Here is a 22,301-nt window from a genome sequence, read left to right on the forward strand (position 1 = left end):
ATAACATGGCGTATACAATCCAGGCTCCCATTGAAATCAATGGGAGCTTTTACGGCGCGTACAGTATCACACGCCGTATACGTGCCACATCACGCGGCACGTTACTCCGTGTGAATGGACGCTAACAGCGATTTTCCAGATATACAGGAAAAGTTCCAAAACCCATTTGTTAGTGACCACTTCAGTTTTAAAGCCCTATATATTAGAAATCCCCCATATATCACCCCATTGCCAAAACTACACCCCTTAATTCCAATTTGGGAAGTTGGTTAACCCTTTAAGCATTTTGCAGGAGTTAAAACAATATGGATGTGAAATTTGGAGGGGATGAGACCCTTTATGACAGACACTAACTCCCATACACATAACACAATGGTCCTTGAGCTTTGGAGTCTTGATGAGAATTGCAATGGTCATTGTGTACAGACGTGTCCTAATGTGACACGACACCCTATTGGACACGGTGTACTCCTGAAGCACACTACCTGAGGTGACCTGTGGCCTCACACTTCAAGGTGAAGTAAAGCAGGGGTTAACACCTCGTGTCATTTAGACTAGTGGTATATAGTGAGTAGCAGACACCTATGGGGCCACCCTCAGCATCAGGGCGCGGCAGTAACAGCACATCCTATAGCTACGCCCCAAGAATCTGCCCCCAATGACTTCAGTTCTATTCTAAGCCGCAATATAAGCCCTATATAACAACGCAGCGGGTGTCGACCCCCGCCAGTATAAACACTACAGGCTCCGCCCCCTCTCAACGAATGACGTCACGGCCCGACTAACATCCCGGCCCGTCCGCCCCGCCTCTATCCCCAGTTCCCCTGTGTGTCTCTCCCAAACACCGCGAGACTTGGCCTCAATCTCGCGATGCTAGAGCCGCCGCCGGAAACAAGCAGCCTGAGCGATGCTGAGTCGTCAACAACAACAACAATAACAAGGGGATCTTCCTGAGTGGCGGCCACACTGTGCCCGGGTATGAGGGGTGACGGCTGGGGGGTGGGCTGGAGAGGCGCTAGAGAGCCCCGATGGAAGGAGCCCCTTTGTTGTGGTGTTCATGTAGATGAAGCAACCAGCTGACAACTCCTCCCCCGGCCTGACTCTCAGGCCCCTGTCAGATGCTTTCCATTAATCCGCCCTTAGCTGTAAATATGTCTGTGTGACCTGTGTCCTGTACACACGGGGGGATCGGCACCCCCGGCACAGAGACCCCTCCACCTGTGACTGAGCCCCTGTGTAGCCCCTGTGCCCGCATTGTGCCCCTCACCTCAGCTAGCACTGTGTGTATATGTGTTATTATGGTACCCCCATGTGTGCAATCCCATGGCAGCAGTGAGGTCTTTGTCTCCTAACATATGGGAAGCATTCTCACCTGTCACAGCAAAGATCCCCTCCATACCATATGCTTCCTTTACCTGCAATCTGCTCGCCCCCCTCATCGCTGTCTGTGAAACCCTACATGACGATGATGTCACCGTGAGGGGACCTTTCACCTCCTGCCCCTGTTTTCCATCCCCCATGATATAAAAAGTGACATCATTCTTATTATATTTGTATTGTGTTAACCATATTCTCCTATCTGCTGCTGGATAATGAAGCGTCTGCCGTGATGATGTCATGTTCCATGGTCACATGACAGTCCAACAATAAAAAATGGTGGGCAGCACAAGCCTCGAAGAATATTACCAAGATACAGGATTCTATCCTGGGTTCCCCATCTTCCGAGACGAGTTCTTCCATCATCCACTGGTGTATTGTTTTACAGACAATAACGCATAGACGCCACCTATAGAGCCACAGGTGGGACTTTATTCAGGATCTCTGTGTGGCTCAGTATGTGGTGTTCATGTATGTTTAGGGCTCGTTCACACTGCAGAAAGAGGAGAGGGTCCATTATCTGGTCCTCGGCTTTCCATTTTAGTTTTTACATGAATGGAGTATCAATAGAGAGTCTTGTGCTGCAGATTCTGGGGCAAGATACACGGCGAGGCAGAATCCACCTCAAAGTCAGCTCCAAGTTTCCCTTACGTTGTATGTTTATGATATAAGGAATATATTGTTGCTATATAAATAAAATAAAAAAATGTTTTGTGTTATAAAAGATACACCACTGGATGTTGACAAAACTTGCTTTACTTGGATGTTCTTTTGACATAGCCACATGATTGAGGTTACTACACATACAGCACAAAAGCCAATACGGTTATAGTTAAAGGGGTTGGCCAGGAATCGATCAGGGGCCAGCAGATGTCCAGGGCTGCTGCCGATGCCATACTATACACAGCACAGAGCAAGAAGCTGTTGACTCTACGGCCTGTATAGAGTCCGGGTGCCGATGCTGCAGCTCACTTTGATTTCCGTGGTGGCTGAGGTACAATATCGGCATCCGGCCACTATTCAGGGACTGTAGGCAACTACCTCTTGCTCTGTTTTTTGTATCGTTCAGCATCAGACGTGGCCAGGAACAGCATACCCTTGCAAGGGCCGCTTGACACCCCTTACCATGATCAGATATTTCTGGCTTTAACCTAAGCTTATGCCGTAAATACAAAAATATCCCGGCAACCCCTTTAACACTTTATAAACAAATGTATTTACTGAATAAAAGGGGATTGAAAACATAACTTTTAGATCCTCCATTGTTTATAGCGCATCAGAGGTTGGATATCAGTTACAAGGGCCCCAAATCCGTGAAAACATAACTTTTAGATCCCTGTTTGTTCAGTGCATAGTAGTTAAAAGAGGATCAGAGGTGTTTATCAGCAACGAGGGCCCCAAATCCGTGAATAAAACTTATAAAACATTGGTCAAGCCTTTACATAGACTGACTCCTACCTGCTATTGCTCAGTCCCACATTATAAAGTCATGGATAGCTTTCACTGAGACATATTGCTTATGGCACTGACATCATTTACATCACCATGTCATGAATATGTATTGTGTCCAGTAGGGTGATATATAATCCTACTACATGGGAGGAGGAAATAGGTAACGGTGACTACAGGATGACTTCTTGTGGCACTGCCAAGCAAACACACATTAAAAATGATTCAGATGGAATTCTGGAGAACTCCCTAATATTAAACTGTATCTGTCAGGTCTCCTACATTACACTAAGCTTATTATTCCTGCCCACAAAGGATGGCTGATAGCTGGATTTATAGACAAAATCACGAGTGATCCAGCTTTGCATGCAAGAATCCAAAATATAAACATGTAAATAATATGCCTGTATATAATAGTATATGCTTAATCCTATTGTCTCCCCCTCTGTCCCATACTGCTCTTAAAGGGAATGTATCACCAATTCTTTATTTATTCACGTCATAGTAGATTATAGAACTTTTTTTAATATATACTATAACACTTTCTAATTCATTTTTGTTTTGATTTTTTTTCTGTATAGGATTATAGGGCAGCCATCTTGCCTGGGCTGCTTTTTTTTTTTTTTTTTTTTTTTTTTTACAACAATTTAGTTATATGCTTTACAGAAGTCTCATGGCCATAGTCAGCAAAAGGTTGGAGCCAGTGCTATGAGTTTTCTAGATCTGCTCTGTGCAGGAGGGGCAGATAAGCAGTAATATCATTTCTTGTCAGCATTGGCTATGAGACTGTAATAATGGGTCTGTGGTCTTATCTGTAGAGGTGTTATTCTCTATTTTAATCCTGTCTGTGATGTAAATGAGGTGGCTCCTGCAAAGAAAACCACTACACAATCGGCAACTGTCAGCCTATTATTAGGCGTGTTAGTGGTCGAGTGAAAAGTACAGGATTTAGTTTTTTTTTAAAAAAAAAAATATGAACACATTGTCAAAAAAAAATCTCTAAAAATATGTTTAACATAAAAATGTTATATGAAATAGGTCATTTTCTGCTGACAAATTCCCTTTAAATTGGGTAGAATAGAAGACCTGTCAATTTTGCATTGAATCCAAGGGGCCACACGGTGGCTCAGTGTTCAAATCCCACCCAGGGCAAAAAACCTTCTGCAAGGAGTTTGTATGTCCTCCCCGTGTTTGCATGGATTTCCATCCCAAAGACATACTGATAGGATTCACAATGTACATTTTTTTCCCTATGTGGGGCTCACAATCTATATTTAAAAAATAAATAAATAAATAAAAAATTAGCATTGAATCCTAACTTAGGGTGCATGCACACTGAGTAACGCCGGGCGTGTATGAGAGCCGTACACGCCGGCGTTACAGCAGACTGCCGAACACTTCCCATTCACTTCACTGGGAGCGCTCGTAACAGCGGCGTTTACGAGCGCTCCCATTGAAGTGAATGGGAGAGTTCGGCAGCCCTGCTGTAACGCCGGCGTGTACGGCTCTCATACACGCCCGGCGTTACGTAGTGTGCATGCACCCTTAGACGGCCATAGAAAACAAACATAACTAGGTAGCCGTTAACAATGCACCCAGAAAAAAGTTTGCTTATCTGTTTCTATGAAGTCTGTAGTTAAATTTGTTATGGAAAGGGTAATTGTGTGATTGCTGAGGTCAACAAGTTATTAGGAGGATAGGGGACTGAAAGTCCCCATAAGGCCTCCTAATGAATTTAGCATGAGTTTGCATGAACAGCGTTTCATTCGCTTTGATGAGGTTTCAGATGCATTACAGCCTCAGCAGCACTATTCAAGTGAATGGGGTGCTGGTCATGTAAGTGCACTGGTGCTCCATTCATAGTCTTAGGGGGGCTTTCATTCCTCCATTCTCCTGATCACTTGCGGGCTCCAGTGATCAGGCACTTATATCCTGTCCTGTGGATAGGGAGGAAAAACAGGACAACCCCTTTAAGAATGAAGCGGGCCATGAGCATGCATAGTCACTTTGCCGTTCTTCCTGTGTCCTGTCAGGCTATGTAAGGTTATGCCAGAAATTTGACAAAATACTAAATGCATCAGCCCCAATTACAGGGAAAATCAGCTTAATGTTAAAATGTGATTCAAAGATCTATTTTGACCTTATGCGAGGGTCATAATGTAAAAAATAAAAATTCAAGTGAAAAAAAAACAAAAAACTCTACCATGTCCACATTACAGGTTCTAGCCTCACCCCCGGTGACAACACTACATGACAATTACCATAACAGAGAGGTACAACTATTTTACAAAGTTTTAATAGCATTTTGTGCTATTAAAAAAAAATATGATAAACCAGGTTTTCTTTCTTTGTATATGTGTTTCTCAGGTACCGAAAAAAAAAAATTAAAAAATAAAAATGACATAAAAATAAAGCCCTGTGTGTCAACAAAAAAAAAGACACAAAAGTTATTTGAATAATCTGAACTAAAAAAAAATGATAGTCTATAGAATCCTACAATATTTACTGTGGCCACTAAGCTGACACTTGACAATTCTGTAGGGGATTTCATTGAAGGTATGACCTCATATACATCACAAACAAGACAGACAGGATTACAATAGGATCACACTTCTACAGATAACCCCCATAGTGATCTATCATTCTATCTACTACTGACAATCTATTCTGTCACAGCTGATCTGCACAGAGCATGCCTAGAAAGCTCTCCCATAGACCTCAATGAGCTGGCTCTAGTCTATTGCTGCCCATGGGCATGACTATGCAGTAAAACATATGACTAAATGATGTAACAGAGCAGAGAAGAAGATGAGGCAAGATGGCAGCCTACATAGTCATCTATGGAAATTAGAATAAAAAGAATTTACCAGCTAAAAATAAAATAGATAAAAACACGGGAAAAAATTGTCACTACACTCCTTTTAAGTGACTAACCTCTGAGGCACAGTCATGTGAAGACATAGTCAGTTCTTGTTTGTGAGAGTGTATATGGAGAATATATCTGGTAGCACAGCCTGTCTAATTTATGTGGCTTGGAGTACAATCATGCCCTTGTCTCCAGAAATGTCAGATAATTTGCATGTCATCTAGATGTGTCGTGTTAATCTGACAGTACTCCTCCATATAATATCATGTTCCGTCCGTCTGCTGGTTAGCTGAATGGCTGTTCTGTTCTATAGTCCTGGAGGTAATATGGTGGGATTATGGTCATAATAGAGAAGTTGTGATGTTGGTGGAGATGGATTCGGTAGTTTGATCTGTCACCCTGGTAAGTAGCACATATTCACGCTATGTTTTCACACAGTAAAATCTACTTTGGCAGAGAACGGGTGATGTTTGTCCCATGTTCTCTCTCCAAGTATTAATTGCCATGAACAAAAGGCTGTGTTTGGATCCAGCGACGTGCTAAAGCACGATTCCTGGATCATTTCACTATAATCTATCAGTTATAGAATAAGAACATTTCTGAGTGTCTGTACATCACAGGGTCAGAGATGGGCTGTTATTACTGTGCTAAACTAAGCATGGAGGACATCCAAGTCCTTCCTGTCCTCGAGATATTTAGGACTTAAAAAATGCAGGGTTTGAGGATAAAGAACATAAAAAACACATAAATGACACAAATCAAAATGCCGCGTATGTGGATTTTTCAGTAATTTGATGCAAACTTAAACAACTGGCTACTTCCATTTTACCAAAAACGCCACAACAGATCCATGCAAGGGAAGATGAGTGCTGGTTTACGACATAAACTTGTAGATTGGCGCTTGTCTGCATTGGAGGAAAAAATCGCAAAATGAACGCCCGTCCTGTTTACATAGGATATCGTGCAGCTGACAAACGGGGATTTCTAGGTGCCACATAAAGGTTGGAACCAGCCAACAACCGAGGGTTTGCTCATGTATTGAGTGACCGCCAGAACTTTTATCTGAGTTGCTGCAAACTTTAGTTCTAGATAGTTTAGTCATTGCTTCTTGTCACATAGTGCAGTGTCCGCCGTTGATGTGTCAGGAACCATATTCAGATTTTGCGCAGTAGTGTGTTAGTTCTCCAAAATAGCACACGTCTGGTTTTTTTTTTTTTTTTTACACTTATCTTATATGAAATATGGGCTTAGTTCATATACACAGAGTTTTATCCACAGGACGGTATGTAGTGGGGGAGCAGGAACCTGTAGGATCATAGATAACTGATATGCTACGAATCTGTGTCCAGCATAACGTTAATAAATACAGCGCACATGGATAAAGTATATCAGTCAGCTATTGCGCCTGTATTCTTTAGTCACATGACTGTGAAAAACGGATGTGTGACGGATGGGTCTTTTTAATTTATTTATTTTTTAATGGCAATCACACCAGTGTGTGACAGAAATGAACAGTCCCTGAAAAAAATGTTCTTTTTTTTTGTTGGACAAATGGCCCCCATTGAAATCAGTGGATCTGTAAGACCCACTGAGAATACAGCCGGGTGACGTCTGAATGCCAATATCCTCCACTGATTTCAAAGTGTGTTCCTCTCCATTTTGTTGTTCCACCCATCTCTGTAGCGTACAGCATATGTTCCATATCCTGCAGAGTGAAGCATTGAACCCCCTCTAGGACAGCACACTCAGGTGTGTGTATGGGGCCTTAGGCCTTATTCACACAATAGCGCGGCTCTCTCCAGGAACTGCAGTTGCCAACAGTGTCCTATCCTCGAGATAGAGCCACATATCTAATGGGTATAGCCAGAAATGCCAAGATGGGATTTTAATCTGTATATAAAGTATCTATGCAATACCTTTTGTATTTAATCATTCTATACAATTCATGAGTAAAATAGAATTTAGTAACTTTTTAAATCCACAGTGACCCCAGCATTTCGTGCATCTTTAGTAGTTATACAAGGCTTACTAATGTGACTTGCATTTTGGAAAGTGCAGCTTTTACATCAGACACTTTATTAAATCTAATATAGAGGCAAAGCATCCTATAGTACAAGGCGGCATAGAGCTTTCAATGATATAAGCTCAGCTATGTCTCCAGGGCATGTCTGTCAGCGGTAGACTCTGCTTCAAGCAGAAATCCGGATGCCACGCTGGGCCATAATACATTCTGTAAGTCAGGACCAGTACAAGATAGATCAAGTATTTTAGTGACTAAACTATATCGTGCATGTGATGGACTGCTCAATGATATCTCTCTGGACTCCTTATGGGTAGACTGTTATCGCATGTCCTATTTTGTATATGGGGAAATGGAACCTCTCGATCTACTGTTTAAGGGATCCTATCATTCAAACCCTTTTTTTGTGAGTAACACGTCGGAATAGCCTTAAGAAAGGCTATTCTTCTCCTACCTTTCGTTGTCTTCTCCGCACCGCTGTTCCGTAGGAATCCCGGTTTTTGTCGGTATGCAAATGAGTTCTCTCACAGCACTGGGGACGTCCCAAATGCTGTGAGAGAACTCTCTCCAGCACCGCCTCCATCTTCATCAGCAGCGTCATCTTTGTCAGCAGCATCCTCCGGCGGTGGCTTGCAACTTCTAGGCCACGGGCAGAGCAGGCTGCGCATGCCCACAGGCCATGAGAAAATGGCCGCTTACAATACTGTGCTAGCGGCCATTTCCTCGTGGACTGTGGGCATGTGCAGCCTGCTCTGCCCGAGGCCTAGAAGTTGCAAGCCACCGCCGGAAGAAGAGGATGATGAGGCCATTCAAGAGAAGATGGAGGCGGCGCTGGAGAGATGACCCCAGTGCTGTTCGAGCGCTGTATGAAAGCTTGAGGCTGGATTCACCCAGTCCATTGTTCGGTGGATTTACTGACCTGGCCTCCATGTTGGGAGTGGGATTCTTAGATCTCTATGAAGCTAGTGATCCCTCTCTCATCTTGAAGGTCAGGCCAGTAAACCCTACAAACGCATGGACCAATCTTAATAGGTGAATCTAGCCAAATGTTAGGCAGACCGCTGTCTAATGTATATACCTGTAGCAAACTATTCTTGTCAGCCACCCCCTCTTCCTCTAGTGATCACAGATACCTGCATCTAACTCATACTTTCGCAACCGGGGGAAACGCACAGTTACAAGAAAAGTAGTAGACTTTCTACCTGAATTTTGTCCAGTTTTCAAAGGTACATAATATGTCATGTATTGTAATCTTTCAGGTCCGCCCTACACTGGACAAACGCACTACATACACATACAATTTTGTGTCTTTGATTTTCATGTACCTGGTGGAGACGCTTAGAGCATTAGAAGAAGCAGTAATAACCTGTGGCTCTCCCGCTGTTGTGAGATGTGCAACTTCTAATGTTTCCATTTTCTTTTCTTCACAGTTTCTAAATGAGCACAACAAAGAGTAAAGAAGGGAGCAGAGGAACATAGAGCCGTCATCATGAAGCTGTATGTGTTTCTGGTGAACACAGGAATCACCCTCACATTTGACACCGAGCTTGCAGTTCAAACGTAAGAACACATTTAAAGAGTTAATTTTTATATGGTACTGCTTTTCCCTAGTAGGCGTGAAAGTCGCTGGACAGTATCTGTATGGATGTTGTGTGTGTCTGTATCAATTTTGGGTGCATACTCCATAATTCCCAGGCACTGTCTTTGAAAAATCTCCCCATTTGTGTAGTTCCACCATTATTATGTATATTTTTAATCATTCAGTTTCCGCTATACAGCAAGTGTGTGGTGTATTGAAACATTATAAGTACAAAAAAAGGGAAAAAGGTGGAAAAAGGAAAATCACAGCCCACTCACGTAACTGGCAATGTAGCAAAGATCTTTCGACATGTGCCGTAAATGGAAATCAAAGATGCTCGGAACAAAACTCCACCGGTTTGAACAACTGTGAACAAATTCTCACCAGGTATCTGGCACCACCAAGGTATTCCATAAAACTTAGCCTTTATTGTTACATTAGATTAAAATCCATACATCCGGAATGTTCTTTGGAATGAATCCATTTGCAATTCAATACATATCAAGAACGTCCAGCTGACACGTTTCGAGGATAGCTGATCCTCTTAGTCGTAGCCTAAGGCTAAGTTTTAAGGAATACCGCGGTGGTGCTGGATACCTGGTGAGAATTTATTGAAACATTATGTATTTTTTCATATATTTTAGTTATCCGTCCTTCATGGTTTGTTTAAAGAGGTTTTCCCTTTCCCATATGACGTCAAGTTCATATGCCGTGATCATAGCTCATTCCTATTCATGTGATACCAAGCACAAATGCTGCACAAATGTACAGTGCTGTGCTTTCTAAGTACAGAAGAAACAGCACTCACCCGTACATGGCAGCTTCTTCAAACAGCTGTTCAGCTAGGGGCCTGGATGTTTGCCGATTTTTAATTGATTAACTATTAGATGGGCCGTTATTAAGAGTAATGACAACAAGAGCTCCTAGAACACTTGTTGCCGGTAATACCCCTGTATAATACTGATTGATCACAACTTTTAAGCAGGCTAAAGGATGCAGCACATCACCCCTTGTAGTCAGGGCAGTGCTGTTGATAATCCATGCATGTAAATGAGGGAGGAATGGTCGGAGCACAGATTGTTCCTTCCCCATTCACTTTGCAATGACTTGTGTATTAAGGACAATGCAAGCCTATTAACACGTTTTCTCTGATCAGTACTTGACTGCAGGAAATCGAGCTTTCTAATACTGCTTGTAGGATGGCTCATCAATTACTATGCCGGCAAAACCCCTTTTAACATGTCTGCATTCAATATTTTTTTTCTCTTCTTCCAAAAGTAGTAAGATGTCTGTCGTGGTCATGAGCTGATTTTCATACTGCTAATAGAGACATTGAGAACCTCATGCAAGGGGCAAATTTATAAAGCGGTCTAAAAGAAAAACTCTTTATTTCCTGCAGCTACCAATGACAACCCAGCTTTAATTTTCCAAGTGCACAACCAGCTTATCTGAAGCTGTAAATCTGACCTTCTGTGACTGCAGTGTATGGATGAGTATTCCCATCTCATCTATAAAAGGCCCTTAAAGGGATACTATCATTCAGATGACATTTTTTCTAAGTACCACGTCGGAATAGCCTTAAGAACGGCTATTCGTCTCCTACCTTTCGTTGTCTTCTCCGCTGTTCACCTACAATCTCTGTTTCTCTCGGTATGCAAATTAGCGTCCAGACAGCACTGGGGGCAGCCCCAATGCTGCGAGAGAACTCTCTCCAGCGCCGCCTCCATCTTTGTCTGGAACAGCCTCTTCATTCTCTTCTTCCGACGGTGTCTTCTTACTTCTAGGCCTCGGGCAGAGCAGACTGCACACGCCCCGAGAAAATGGCCGCTTACAATACTATGCAAGTGGCCATTTTCTCGTGGCCTATGGGCATGCGCAGTCTGCTCTGCCCAAGGCCGGAGGCCTTAGAAGTTGCAAGCCACCACCGGAAGAAGAGGCTGAAGATGACGCTGCTGAAGAAGAGGAGGCGGCGCTGGAGAGAGTTCTCCCGCAGCATTGGGGACGCCTCCAGTGCTGCGAGAAAGCTAATTTACATACCGACAAGAACCGGGATTGTAGGCGAATGGCGGCACGGAGAAGACAACGAAAGGTAGGAAAAGAATAGCCTTTCTTAAGGCTATTCCGACGTGGTACTTAGAAAAAATGACGTCTGAATGATAGGATCCCTTTAAGCTGTCCAGATGCCTACATGTACTTTTGCCTCTGGAAACAGTCAGAGCAGTATATATGGCATGCAGAGTAAAAAAAAAAATACTGTTTTAAGTGAGTACCTTTTATTGTTTCTGAAGATGTTACCCTCCCAATTTGGCTTTACCTCCAACATGGTTTACTTTGTATAGTAAACTTGGAACCCTTCAGCAATGGGAAGTGCTAAAGTGCTGCTGTGAGTCGGATATGTGTACAGAGAGGTTGTCACTTCCTTTCCTTTCTTTACTGACCACACAGAGGTGACTTGGTTTCCTTAGCATGATGGTAGATTTGTCCGCAATATGAGAACCTTGCACATTCTCTTCTCTTAATCCAAAAAGTGGTTACAAGTGCAATGATATTGGGCAGTTAAAGGTCTCTTGTACAATATACATTGGCCTTTTGCCACAAGACACTGGAGTAGAATAGAAATAATGTACATTTACAGTAATAAGTTTTCCTGGCACACAGAACAATTGTGCTTCTCTGTGACAGGGTTGAACCAAGATAAATGAAATGAGTAGTCCTACCAGTAAATGATGCATTTAATGAAAAAAATTCATGTTATAAAGTCAGAAGTGTACTTTCACTTTCCTGACATTGGTTGCGTGAGTAGAAGCAATTTACATAGGTATGGTAATACTGGATAAAACATACTTGCCTTTTTCCAGGCCTAAGTCATAAATCCAGCCAGCATTGCATAAGTATAACCTGGAGACATTAAAACAAAGATGTATGATAACTGTGTATGACAAACCACACCCACTGTGCAATTTCCGATGGTTTGTGCGTAATTTTACTTGTAATACTGCAATTTACCCGCTGAATTACTGTGGCAAACACTCTGGCATTGCTGGAAAAACTGCTTTAATTAAAGGGATTGGTTAGCCTCTCAAGCCTAAAGCCAAGAGCTTAGTCATGTAAAATAAACTGGGTAGCAATGACCTTACTGTGATACCTCACCACTACCGGGGTCCCCAACCAGCCTCTGTTTCCTGACTCTTGGGGGGAGTTCACACGGAGTTACGTGCCGCGTGATGTGGCACGTAGACGCCACGGGACCCTTTGCGGGCCGTACACGCTCCCATTGATTTCATTGCATTTATTCACGGCCGCAAACTAGCGCGGCGCATACGATCCCCTCTCCCATTGAAATCAATGGGAGCGTGTACGGCCCGCAAAGGGTCCCGCGGCGTCTACGTGCCACATCACGCGGCACGTAACTCCGTGTGAACTCTCCGTTAGAGCCTGGCTGGGAAACATCAATGATGGATAATACTACTCACCGTGCCCACCACATGTTGCCTTGGCTTTCTACCACACATTGCACTGCATATCTATACCCTAAAGTTATGTTCATAAGGCAGAATTTGGTGCTGACATTAAGGTGGATTCTGCCTTAAAATTGATGCCAAATTTTGTCCTGAATCTGCCTCCCATTGTATACAATGGACTGGAGTAGAGAGGAATTTGAAGTGGCCATGTCATGTCTGCCATGTGAACTTACCTTTCAACTTCGGAGGAAAGTTAATTAAAGGGGTATTCCCATCTCCAAGGTTATATGTAAACATAGCTTAAAGGGGATATCTGGTTTCAGACCAATATTAAGAGACAAATTTTATTGTTTGTATAATGGAAAGTTGTGCAATTTCCCAATATACTTCTTCTACCAAATTCTTACAATTATCTAAATCTCTGCTTGGTTACTCATTCTGCTTACTGCCAGTGGATTAACCTGGTCGTTTGATCTACAGTCCATGGTCATGTGATGGACACAGAGGGTGCACAGCTCGTTATAGTCATGGCACAGTAATTAGATATGTGCCTGGTAATCAGCTGTGCACCTGTGTTTATCACATGACCATGGACTGTATATCATGTGACCATGGATTGTAGATCACGTGACCATGGACTGATTTTTATTCACTGGAAGTAAGCAGAATGAATGATAGCAAATCTAGAAAACCAAGAGGAATTCCTACAGAAAGTATATTGGAAAATTGTGCAACTTTTCATTATACAAACTTTATATAGCCTTTTTTTTCCTGAAACTGGACAACCCCTTTAAGCTTGATGAAGTGTTTTACCCCATATATTGTATTTCTCTTGCCCTATTTGTCACGAGAATGTGTCTCCTCAGTGTTTACTGCTCATTGCCTAGGTTTCAGACCACTGTCTAGTTGCAGGGATGGCTGCCTCAGCCCTGTTTCGTCCACCTTTATTACCATTACTAGCCTCTGCCCGCAACTTTGTCTGCATGTTGTTGACGTTGATGATTCGCCTATGTTCAGCAAATTGCTGCCGTCGATGGTTTGCCTGCTCTGGCGTTTTGGCATCTCTTAAGATGTCCTGCTACTGAACTTGTTCCTCAGGCCTTCCCTTTGTTTGTTCCGGCATCTCAGCAGCTCGCTGGGACACCATTTAATGAGCGTGTTGTTGACGCTGATAATCCCCGTCAGCTCCGCTTGAGAACTCTTGACTTCTAGCTACCTTCATAGCTGCTGTTGTTTTAGCATTTTGCAACAAATTAGATTTTCTTTTTCCCGGCATGTTTAAAAGTAGCAAATTGCCAATTTAAATTAAAGGTGTTTTCCCATCCAGTGTGTCAGCATGTTGCCTGGAGCAGATCAGATAATATGCAAATGCATGTACACAATGGACCATAGGGATAGCTGAGTGTTTACATAGAGAGATAACAGACCTGGCTTTATCAGAACCTGAGATAAGTTGCTGCAAGAGCAGTGTAATATAGTATGTGAACATAAATTCAGAACAGTGGTGAAGCCATGTCATTTATTGGGATAAAAAGTAGCTTATGTGTTAATCGAGGTTACAATCTATCTACGTACCAATTTCATTCAAATCAGTTTAGCCATTTTTTGTGATTGAGGAACAAACTTTCACATTTATATTAGTATAGTAGGATAATTAGATTGACAGGATAGGATTCATCAGCCCTGTATCCTTGTATGTAAATCTCAAGCACCCTGTTAGTCTCACAGCATGTTTACTATTCCGGGTAGGCAGAGAGAAGTCTGGAGAGAAGGTGAAACGCTGAGATGGGAAAACTCCTTTAATAGAGCTGTAGTCCTATAGTCCTTGTATAACCTGTATCTCTTCTTACATGTGCTTGTGACATCAGTTTTATTAGCAGATCTTTCCATATTATTGCGTTGCTCTTTTCACAGTCCAGGGTTTGTTTTCCGGGAGCCGCCCAGTTATTCATCTCTTATTTTCATGCTTGAGGGATCCATTTCGAAGAAGAAAATGTGTAATGTCTTTAACAGGCCTCCCACATTAGGAACTTTCTGACCAAATACCATAATTGTAGGTATCTGAGATCTATATTCAATAAGAAATGTACATAAGAAGCTATTTCCTAGTAAACTGTAATCTTGTTAGAGCTACGTCTGCCAACAGAACTAGTGATTCATAAAAGCCAAGTATTATTTCTCCAATGGTGTATATCACAAGCAGGATTGTCTTAGGAATTGATGCAAGTAATGAAGGAATCTAGTCACCTCCGCTGCTTGTTAGTGTGCATCATTTCCTTTAAATAAGGTTCCATAAAAGCCCATTCACGTGCATAGAATGTGGAGGTCACGTGAGTTGAAATCTGCACTAAAATATGTTATGTGTGAACATACCCTGAAAGGGGCTCTACAGGTTGGGGGCGATTGGTGATACTGATGACCCATACACAGCTAGTTTAATGTCTGAACCAATACAGGAGTCAGAACCCAAAGCAGATGCCTCTGTCCACTATGTATCGATATTCCACTGTATTATAAGAGCTAGTTCACACAGGGGCAATGAGACAGACTTTGACAGCGGATTTCGCCTCAAAATCTGCCTCCATACAATGGTGGTCTACGGAGACTGCTATCTTTCGTTTTTCTGCTAGCAGTTTTTTGCTGCTAGCAGAAAAAAGAAGCGGCATGACCTTTCTTCAGGCAGATTCCACCTGAGGAAAGCAATAGAAGTGAATGGGAGGCGAAAAACGTCTAGCGTTTTTTTTTTTTTTTTTACAGTTCATTCACTTTAGGGGAAGGGAAACCGCTTGGCTTTTTCTGAAGCAGTTTTTACCAAAAACTGCTCCAGAAAACACTCCAAAAAAAATGCCTCAAGGTCAAAAAACCGCTACCTAATTAGGAAGCAGTTTTTTTCGGGACCAAAATAAGCCAGGCGGTTCTAAGGGCTAGTTCACATGGATTAAGAGGGGGCGGATTATGGCACTGAATCCACGTCATAATCTGCCCCCTCACAATGGAGGTCTATGTAGACTGGCAGGCTACATGCCCTTTCTTCAGGTGGATTCATTTGAGCCTACTCCGGAGCGGAGAGCCGCGACGGGATGCCGTGTACTGCATCGGCATCCCATCGCGGCATCCGACCCGGAATATGCACACACGTAATTGCGTGGGAACTTAGCCTTAGATGTCTTCTCCACGCCGCCGTTCGGTAGAAATCCCGGTTTTCTTCTGTATGCAAATGAGTTATCTCGCAGCACTGAGGGCGGTCCCCAATGCTGCGACAGAACTCACCAGTGACACCTCTATCTTCTTCTGGAACGGCCTCTTCATGTGTCCTCTTCCGGCGCTGGGGGCAAACGTCTACGCATGCGTGTTGGCTCTACCATCGGGCCTTGGGCAGAGCCACTTACGCGAGCATGCGCAGTTCGCTCCTGTAGTTCAACGAAGGCTCGATGGCAGAGCCGACTTGCGCATGTGTAAAAATTTGCTTCCAGCTCCGGAAGAAGACGCGTGAAGAGGACGTTCCAGAAGAAGATGGAGGCGTTGCTGGAGAGTTCTCTCGCAGCATTGGGGACCGCCCCCAGTGCTGCGAGATAACTCATTTGCATACCGAAGAAAACCAGGATTTCTACCGACCGGCGGCGGTCTAAAGGTAGGAGAATAGCCTTTCTTAAGGCTATTCCTACATGTTAGTCAGAATAAATAGCATTTTAATGATAGGATCCCTTTAAGAACAGATTTGTCACAAGATTTATGAATCAGTATGCAGTATGCTCCCCCTAAAGTGACTGCAGGCACACACGACATACTATAATACTAGAAACCATCAAAGGTATTTTCAGGGCTCTGGACCCTTCCTTATACTATCATACAGTCCCTGCACTTATCAACTGTCCCAAGAAGCCTATAGAGTTGGAACCAGAAACCAAAAGATCCATCCACTGCAACTGTACTGCTATCCAAGTGAATAAGGCCATTTCTATGTGTTAGTCAGAAAAAAATGCATTTCAATGATAGGATCCCTTTAATAATAATAATATATATGGCTTTGTCTAGACAGTGATCATGCATCCAAATTTTACCGCCCATATTACAGCCACAGATTCCATCTTGGGTCTGTTCACCCAATCTAGCAGCATCATAGGAAGCCGTGATACTGTAGATGGGAAGACTAGACTTATGGGCTGGACTGGATTTTTGACTGAAATATGGATGTATTATGACCATGTAAAATTGGCTTGTACTACTTACTAGCCTAGTAACTAGCGAGCTGCATGTCCTCATCTTCTGGGCCTTACAGACAGGAGCTTCATCATACGTCTGCACCCTGGTATTTCAATAAGCCGCATTCCACATCCTAGCAGACAAGATTTGCTTTTGCTGTGTATTGCAGGAGCAATGGAGTGATCTCATTACAGAAATGATCCAGAAACAAAATAATGTAGCTGCACTGAAAAGAACATTTTAGGAGGAAATTAAAAATACTTGTTCTTTAATAGACTCCACCAGCAGTCATACATTTCTTTATGTTGGCAGCAGGGACAAGACATTTCAATGAAGTTTAGTACTGGTAGTCCTGACCTCCTGAAGCTCAGACAAATTGTTCGTTCAGATGTCGGCTTTAAATCTATAGATGATAATTTGTTTGTCATATTTCTCTTATTAATAATACAGTTGTGTTCATTCAGTCAGTGGAGCACAAATGTGCTGCATCATATGTACTATTGTTCGCTCAGAGGTGGAGTATATGTATATAAGCTATAAAAGTGCCCATTGGTTATCTACGTAGGCCTTGTCTAGACCGTGCAGACGCCGCAGTGTTCAGACGACGTATTAAATGTAATTTTACAGGAACTCTGCATAGGACAGAAATACCATGTTCTTTTGTCAGGTTTTCCCTATCTTGAACAATGTATGTGAAAAAGTTCCATCAATACCTCGGGGCTTTTAACGGGATATTAAATTTACAAATGATGATAAATAGCTTTATTTTATTATTATTATATTATTATTTTTTCCCCTCATTCCAGTTTCTTTGGCAGCTGATAGGGTGGATCTTGGGCCCTACTGCATAGGGGGGGGGGGGGGGGGGGCTCCTACTGCAACCAGCTGTTTTACAGCCAAACACAGGAGGGTGAGGAGGAGAATGGCCATGTATTAAAGGAAGGAAAGTGCCTTTTGTACATTTTTTTTTATATGTATTTTTCTTTTAGGATAGAATCTCTTAGAGTAACAGAATAAGGAGAGAAATTTGAGGCTTTCTTCCGCCCCAGATTCCTCTCCAAATTCCAGACCCGTGGATCCTTCAATAGAAAGCCGAAGCAGAGTTTCCACTTTACACGGCAGTTTTTTTTAGCTGATTAATCTCACACCTTGTGTTGCAGATTCTACTGCTGAATAAGCCACTGTGTAAGATTGTCCTAAAAAAACCCCAAAAAAACAAAAAAAAACCCCCTTCCTTTGACTTCGCCTTAAAATCAGCTGAAATTCCGTCGTGTGAAACTAGCAGTGCTGCAATTCACGGCCATTACGGACATGTTCTATAAATTGCGGACCACAATTGCGGCCCGGCCACACCACGGCTAAAATATCCGGTGGTGTAAGAGGCCGCAATGAATATAATGTGTCCGCAAATGGTCCGCAATTGAAAACCCTCAATTGCAGACTATTTGCAACTTACATTACAGCCGTGTAAGACCAGCCTTAGGATCTGTCATCAAACTATATGCGATTTTTTTTTTCTTTCTTTTTGTATTAATGGACTAGATCTTCTTTTGCTTACAATCTGGGGCTTGTTAGAATTAAAATCCCTCATCCTGGATCCAGGGACAGGTTTGTGATGCTGTGGTATTTAGCAGGATTTGGAGGATTGCATATACCTCAGCTGTGAGATTTTACATGGTCGGGGATATTTTTGGGTCTCTAATATGTAAATGGTGGTATTTCTAGAGAGTTGCATACATAAACTTGACAACAGATATGCTTTATTTTAAAAGACAAAAAAATGAGAGTATGGTGTGGTAATGGGATCATTCTAGCTGTGATAGTCAGAAGTAGGAATTGCGTATGCTACCATAGTAGAATCTTAACTTAATATGGCACCAGGATTGCAGCTCTAAGTTTTACAGATCGTAAGATGCAAATAATTATAAGAACCCCCCCTCTGCATCAGTCTTTGCTCCCTACATGTATATTGAGACTATGTCAACATACTGTGTACGGCACAAAAAAAAAGCCGCACAGACGGAGGCAAAGCTTAAAGCTTTGTGGCCCCAACTCTAAATCTACAATGGAGCCTCTACTTACCTTGTGCCGTTTGGAATAGTGGTATATTTTATGTGGCTGATGAACCTGTGGCGCCCCCTCAAGGTCCAGGGAGACGTAGAAACTGCTACTGCTGCAGCCCCTATAGCTGTACCCCTGACCATGGAGAGCAGGCTGAGCTGCAAGTTCAGGCACAATATTGAGTAGGACGGAGACGTTTGGTAAGAGAATATTACTACATTTTTCATCATCTTCCTAAATTCTGCAGGAATGTGAGAAATCATTTAATAGTTTAGGTTGCCTTTGAGCTTTCGTTCCGTAATGTGAGAATGAAATGAGTTGTTTTTATCTGGTACGTACGGCTTGTGCGATGACGCTGGGATCTGCGGTCTACAGCTTTGTGGCTTTGAGTTCTCTGCTGCTTCCTATTCAGTTTTATTAGATGGCATTTCTTTAGTTTATGTCATTGATATGCTATCTGTGCTTAGCTGTTTGCAGGAGCTATAGTGTGCTGGTACCAGCACAGCTCCGTACACTGTATAGCAGCTGGAAAACGTACTAAAAGCTCATAAATGGGCTCAGTGTTTCTGGATCTTTCCCAGCTGCTACACAGTGTACTGAGCTGTGTTGTGATGCATTGCGTCTGCTGCAAAGAGCTGATTGGCAGATGTGCCCCATAGATTTTGTATTTATGACCTATTCTAATGATAAGTAACTTGTATTAAAATCCTGGAATACTCCTTTGCATATAATCGCTCTGATAATGGATTGGCAGAAAGTATTATGGGTTAAACATTGTAACTCCAAATAGTATCCCAAAAGGGTTTTCGTTATCCTTTCTCGGGCATAGGAGAGCACCAACCTGGGGAGAACTACTAGTGGCGCTGTTTTTCTGTTCTATTGCTGCCCCTTTATGGAGCACTTTTAATTTCCCATGATGCTGAATATGTGTTCCATCACTTTATATTGCAGTAGAAATACGCTTAAAGGGGTTGTCCGGGATAAAACAGTACACCTTCCCTCCTCCTAGTCACTTATTAAACCCCCCCCCCCAATCATCATACTTACCTGTCATCTTGTCCGGATTTTCTGGGCTTGAAACACCTCTTGCTTCCTGCAGGAGGGCCGGCTTCTCCTGTTCTTTACGGCCTCCCACGTCTGTACAATAGAGCCGGAGTGCCGGTATTTCTGCTATCTTGCGCAGGCGCCGACAGACCTCAACAGGTAAAGAAGTCGGCTGTACAGAAGGAAGGGATGCCATGTACCCAGAAGATCCAGATAGGAATACAGGTAAGAATGATGGGGTGGGCTAAGTTAGTTAGGAAGGACTAGTAGTGGATAGGTTAGCTAAGGAAAAAGGGAAGGGGGTGTGAGAGAGGGAGGGGAAAGGAGTGAGAGGCACTGAATAAAGAGCAATGCATCATGGTAGTTGTAGGATAAAAGCAGGAAGCTACCCATGTAAACAAATTGCAGAGGATAACAGGAGCTACCAGAGAAACCCAGAAATCACTCAAAACACTTATGCACTTATTAACCTATTAATGGCACTAACTGACCTTTAAAAAAAACAAAAACATTTGTCCAGAAAATCCCTTTAAGTGTAAGGCCCCGTTCCCACGGAGTAACGCGCCACTTATTTAGATACATATACACATGTCAGAGCGAGGTTCTTCAAAACGGATCTCATTGACTTCAATGGATGCAAACTTGCGTGCGCTACACATTGAAATCAATGGGTTATAAAACCTCCCAAGGATTCCAATGTGTAGCGCGTGCAATCCGGCTCCCATTGAAGTCAATGGGATTCTGTATTGAAGCGCCCCGCTCTGACACGTGTATACGTGTATAAATGAGCGGCGTGTTACTCTGTGGGAACGGGGCCTAAGTGCTGTTTCACATTTTTTTGTGTAGGTAAGCATTTTTGTAATAAACAGAAAACAGGCTATAAAGTTTTCCCAAGCAACTTCTCTAAGCATGGCCAGGTAAAATCCATAGACACCGTGTATAACCAGTATGTACAGATGTAGCAGTTGCTAGAAGGGGAAGGTCACTTGAAATGGCACTATCTTCAGTTTTATACCATGTAGATCATTGGTTTTGGTGACATATGCAAGTTGAGATTCAGTTCTAGCTATAAAAAAAGGCCTATAAGATAGCCGATCCCAAAAGGACATTTTACCATAAATGGCCCTATGACAAATGCACGCTGAGTGAACACACAGTAACGTAAAAAAAAAAAATTAGAATTAACCTAGGGCTGGTCGATTAATCAAAAATTAACCCAAATCCAAATGTCACCAGGATAACCAATGTCATTTTGTTCACGTCTGTCATTTTGGTCTGGTTATTACAATATTTGTGAGGTTCTACTTGCAGTGTTGTTCGGACCAAACGCGTTTGAATCGGAACTGCTATTGTTATACTTCGGGGTCTTCAGAGTGCCAGACGAAATGAGTAACGCTATTATTTTTTTTTATGTTTCATTGCCTCCCTGGAGCCTCTGCTTATTATACTCTGGGGTCTGAAAACGCCAAAGAGTATAATAGCAATTTTGGTTTGTCCTGTTTTCGCTGTGAACAAAACCACTGGACGAATCTTGTGAAGTTTGCTGAACTCTTAATGTAAAGGGAGCGTGATCTAAATAATCACCATTAATCGTAATTGAGGTAAAACGGCCAGTTAATCGCCCAATTTTGATTTGTGCCCAGCCCTACAATAACCCATAGGTTGCCCAGTCTAAGTATGTGCAGCTCTTGGAAGGTGTTCATTCAGCTGGGAGTCTGGCAATGATACCAGGGTTAGGGTGCATTCACACGGTGTAACGTGCCGCGTGATGTGGCACGTGTACGCCGCGGGACCCTTTGCGTGCCGTACACGCTCCCATTGATTTCAATGGGAGCGGGGATTGTATGCGCCGTGCTAGTTTGCGGCCGTGCATTTATTCACAAGTCAATGCCCCCAATACTCAAACATGACTAGAGCCAAACCAGAGACATCCATTTGTATCAATACTGTATCTATCTACAGTGCAAATGTGGGGATGGGGCTACAAAGAAAAGCAGCCAAACTAGGTTCCTTTGGAAGCATGTTCTTAAAAAGACAATATGCCTCCAAAATGCCTTCTTCAGTCATATGGTAAAAATTGCTGGAAATATTTCATCAGCTTGGTTGGTTTGATGTGTAAGTACTTTGTAGCTTGTATTATATCACTTAATATTTTAATGGAACTTGGCTCTCAAAGATCTAGGAAGAGACGTGGCCCACCCCAGTGCGGGGAGACTACACAGCCCTGTTCTAAATCATCAA

General features: G+C 42.7%; 1 protein-coding gene across 2 annotated transcripts in view; it reads left to right on the forward strand.

Moving 5' to 3' along the window:
* The first annotated feature begins 847 nt into the window (after window positions 1-847).
* The window catches only part of RB1CC1 (RB1 inducible coiled-coil 1), a 97,158-nt gene continuing 75,704 nt past the window's right edge, over window positions 848-22,301 (forward strand). For both annotated transcript variants that reach the window (XM_075270500.1, XM_075270501.1), the window contains exons 1-2: window positions 848-976; window positions 9,143-9,272. In XM_075270500.1, coding sequence (XP_075126601.1) covers window positions 9,202-9,272 — 71 coding nt within the window. In that variant the 5' untranslated portion in view covers window positions 848-976; window positions 9,143-9,201. The remainder of the gene's footprint in view (window positions 977-9,142; window positions 9,273-22,301) is intronic.

Source organism: Leptodactylus fuscus, chromosome 4, assembly GCF_031893055.1.
Source record: "Leptodactylus fuscus isolate aLepFus1 chromosome 4, aLepFus1.hap2, whole genome shotgun sequence".
NCBI classification, from domain to species: Eukaryota; Metazoa; Chordata; class Amphibia; order Anura; family Leptodactylidae; genus Leptodactylus; species Leptodactylus fuscus.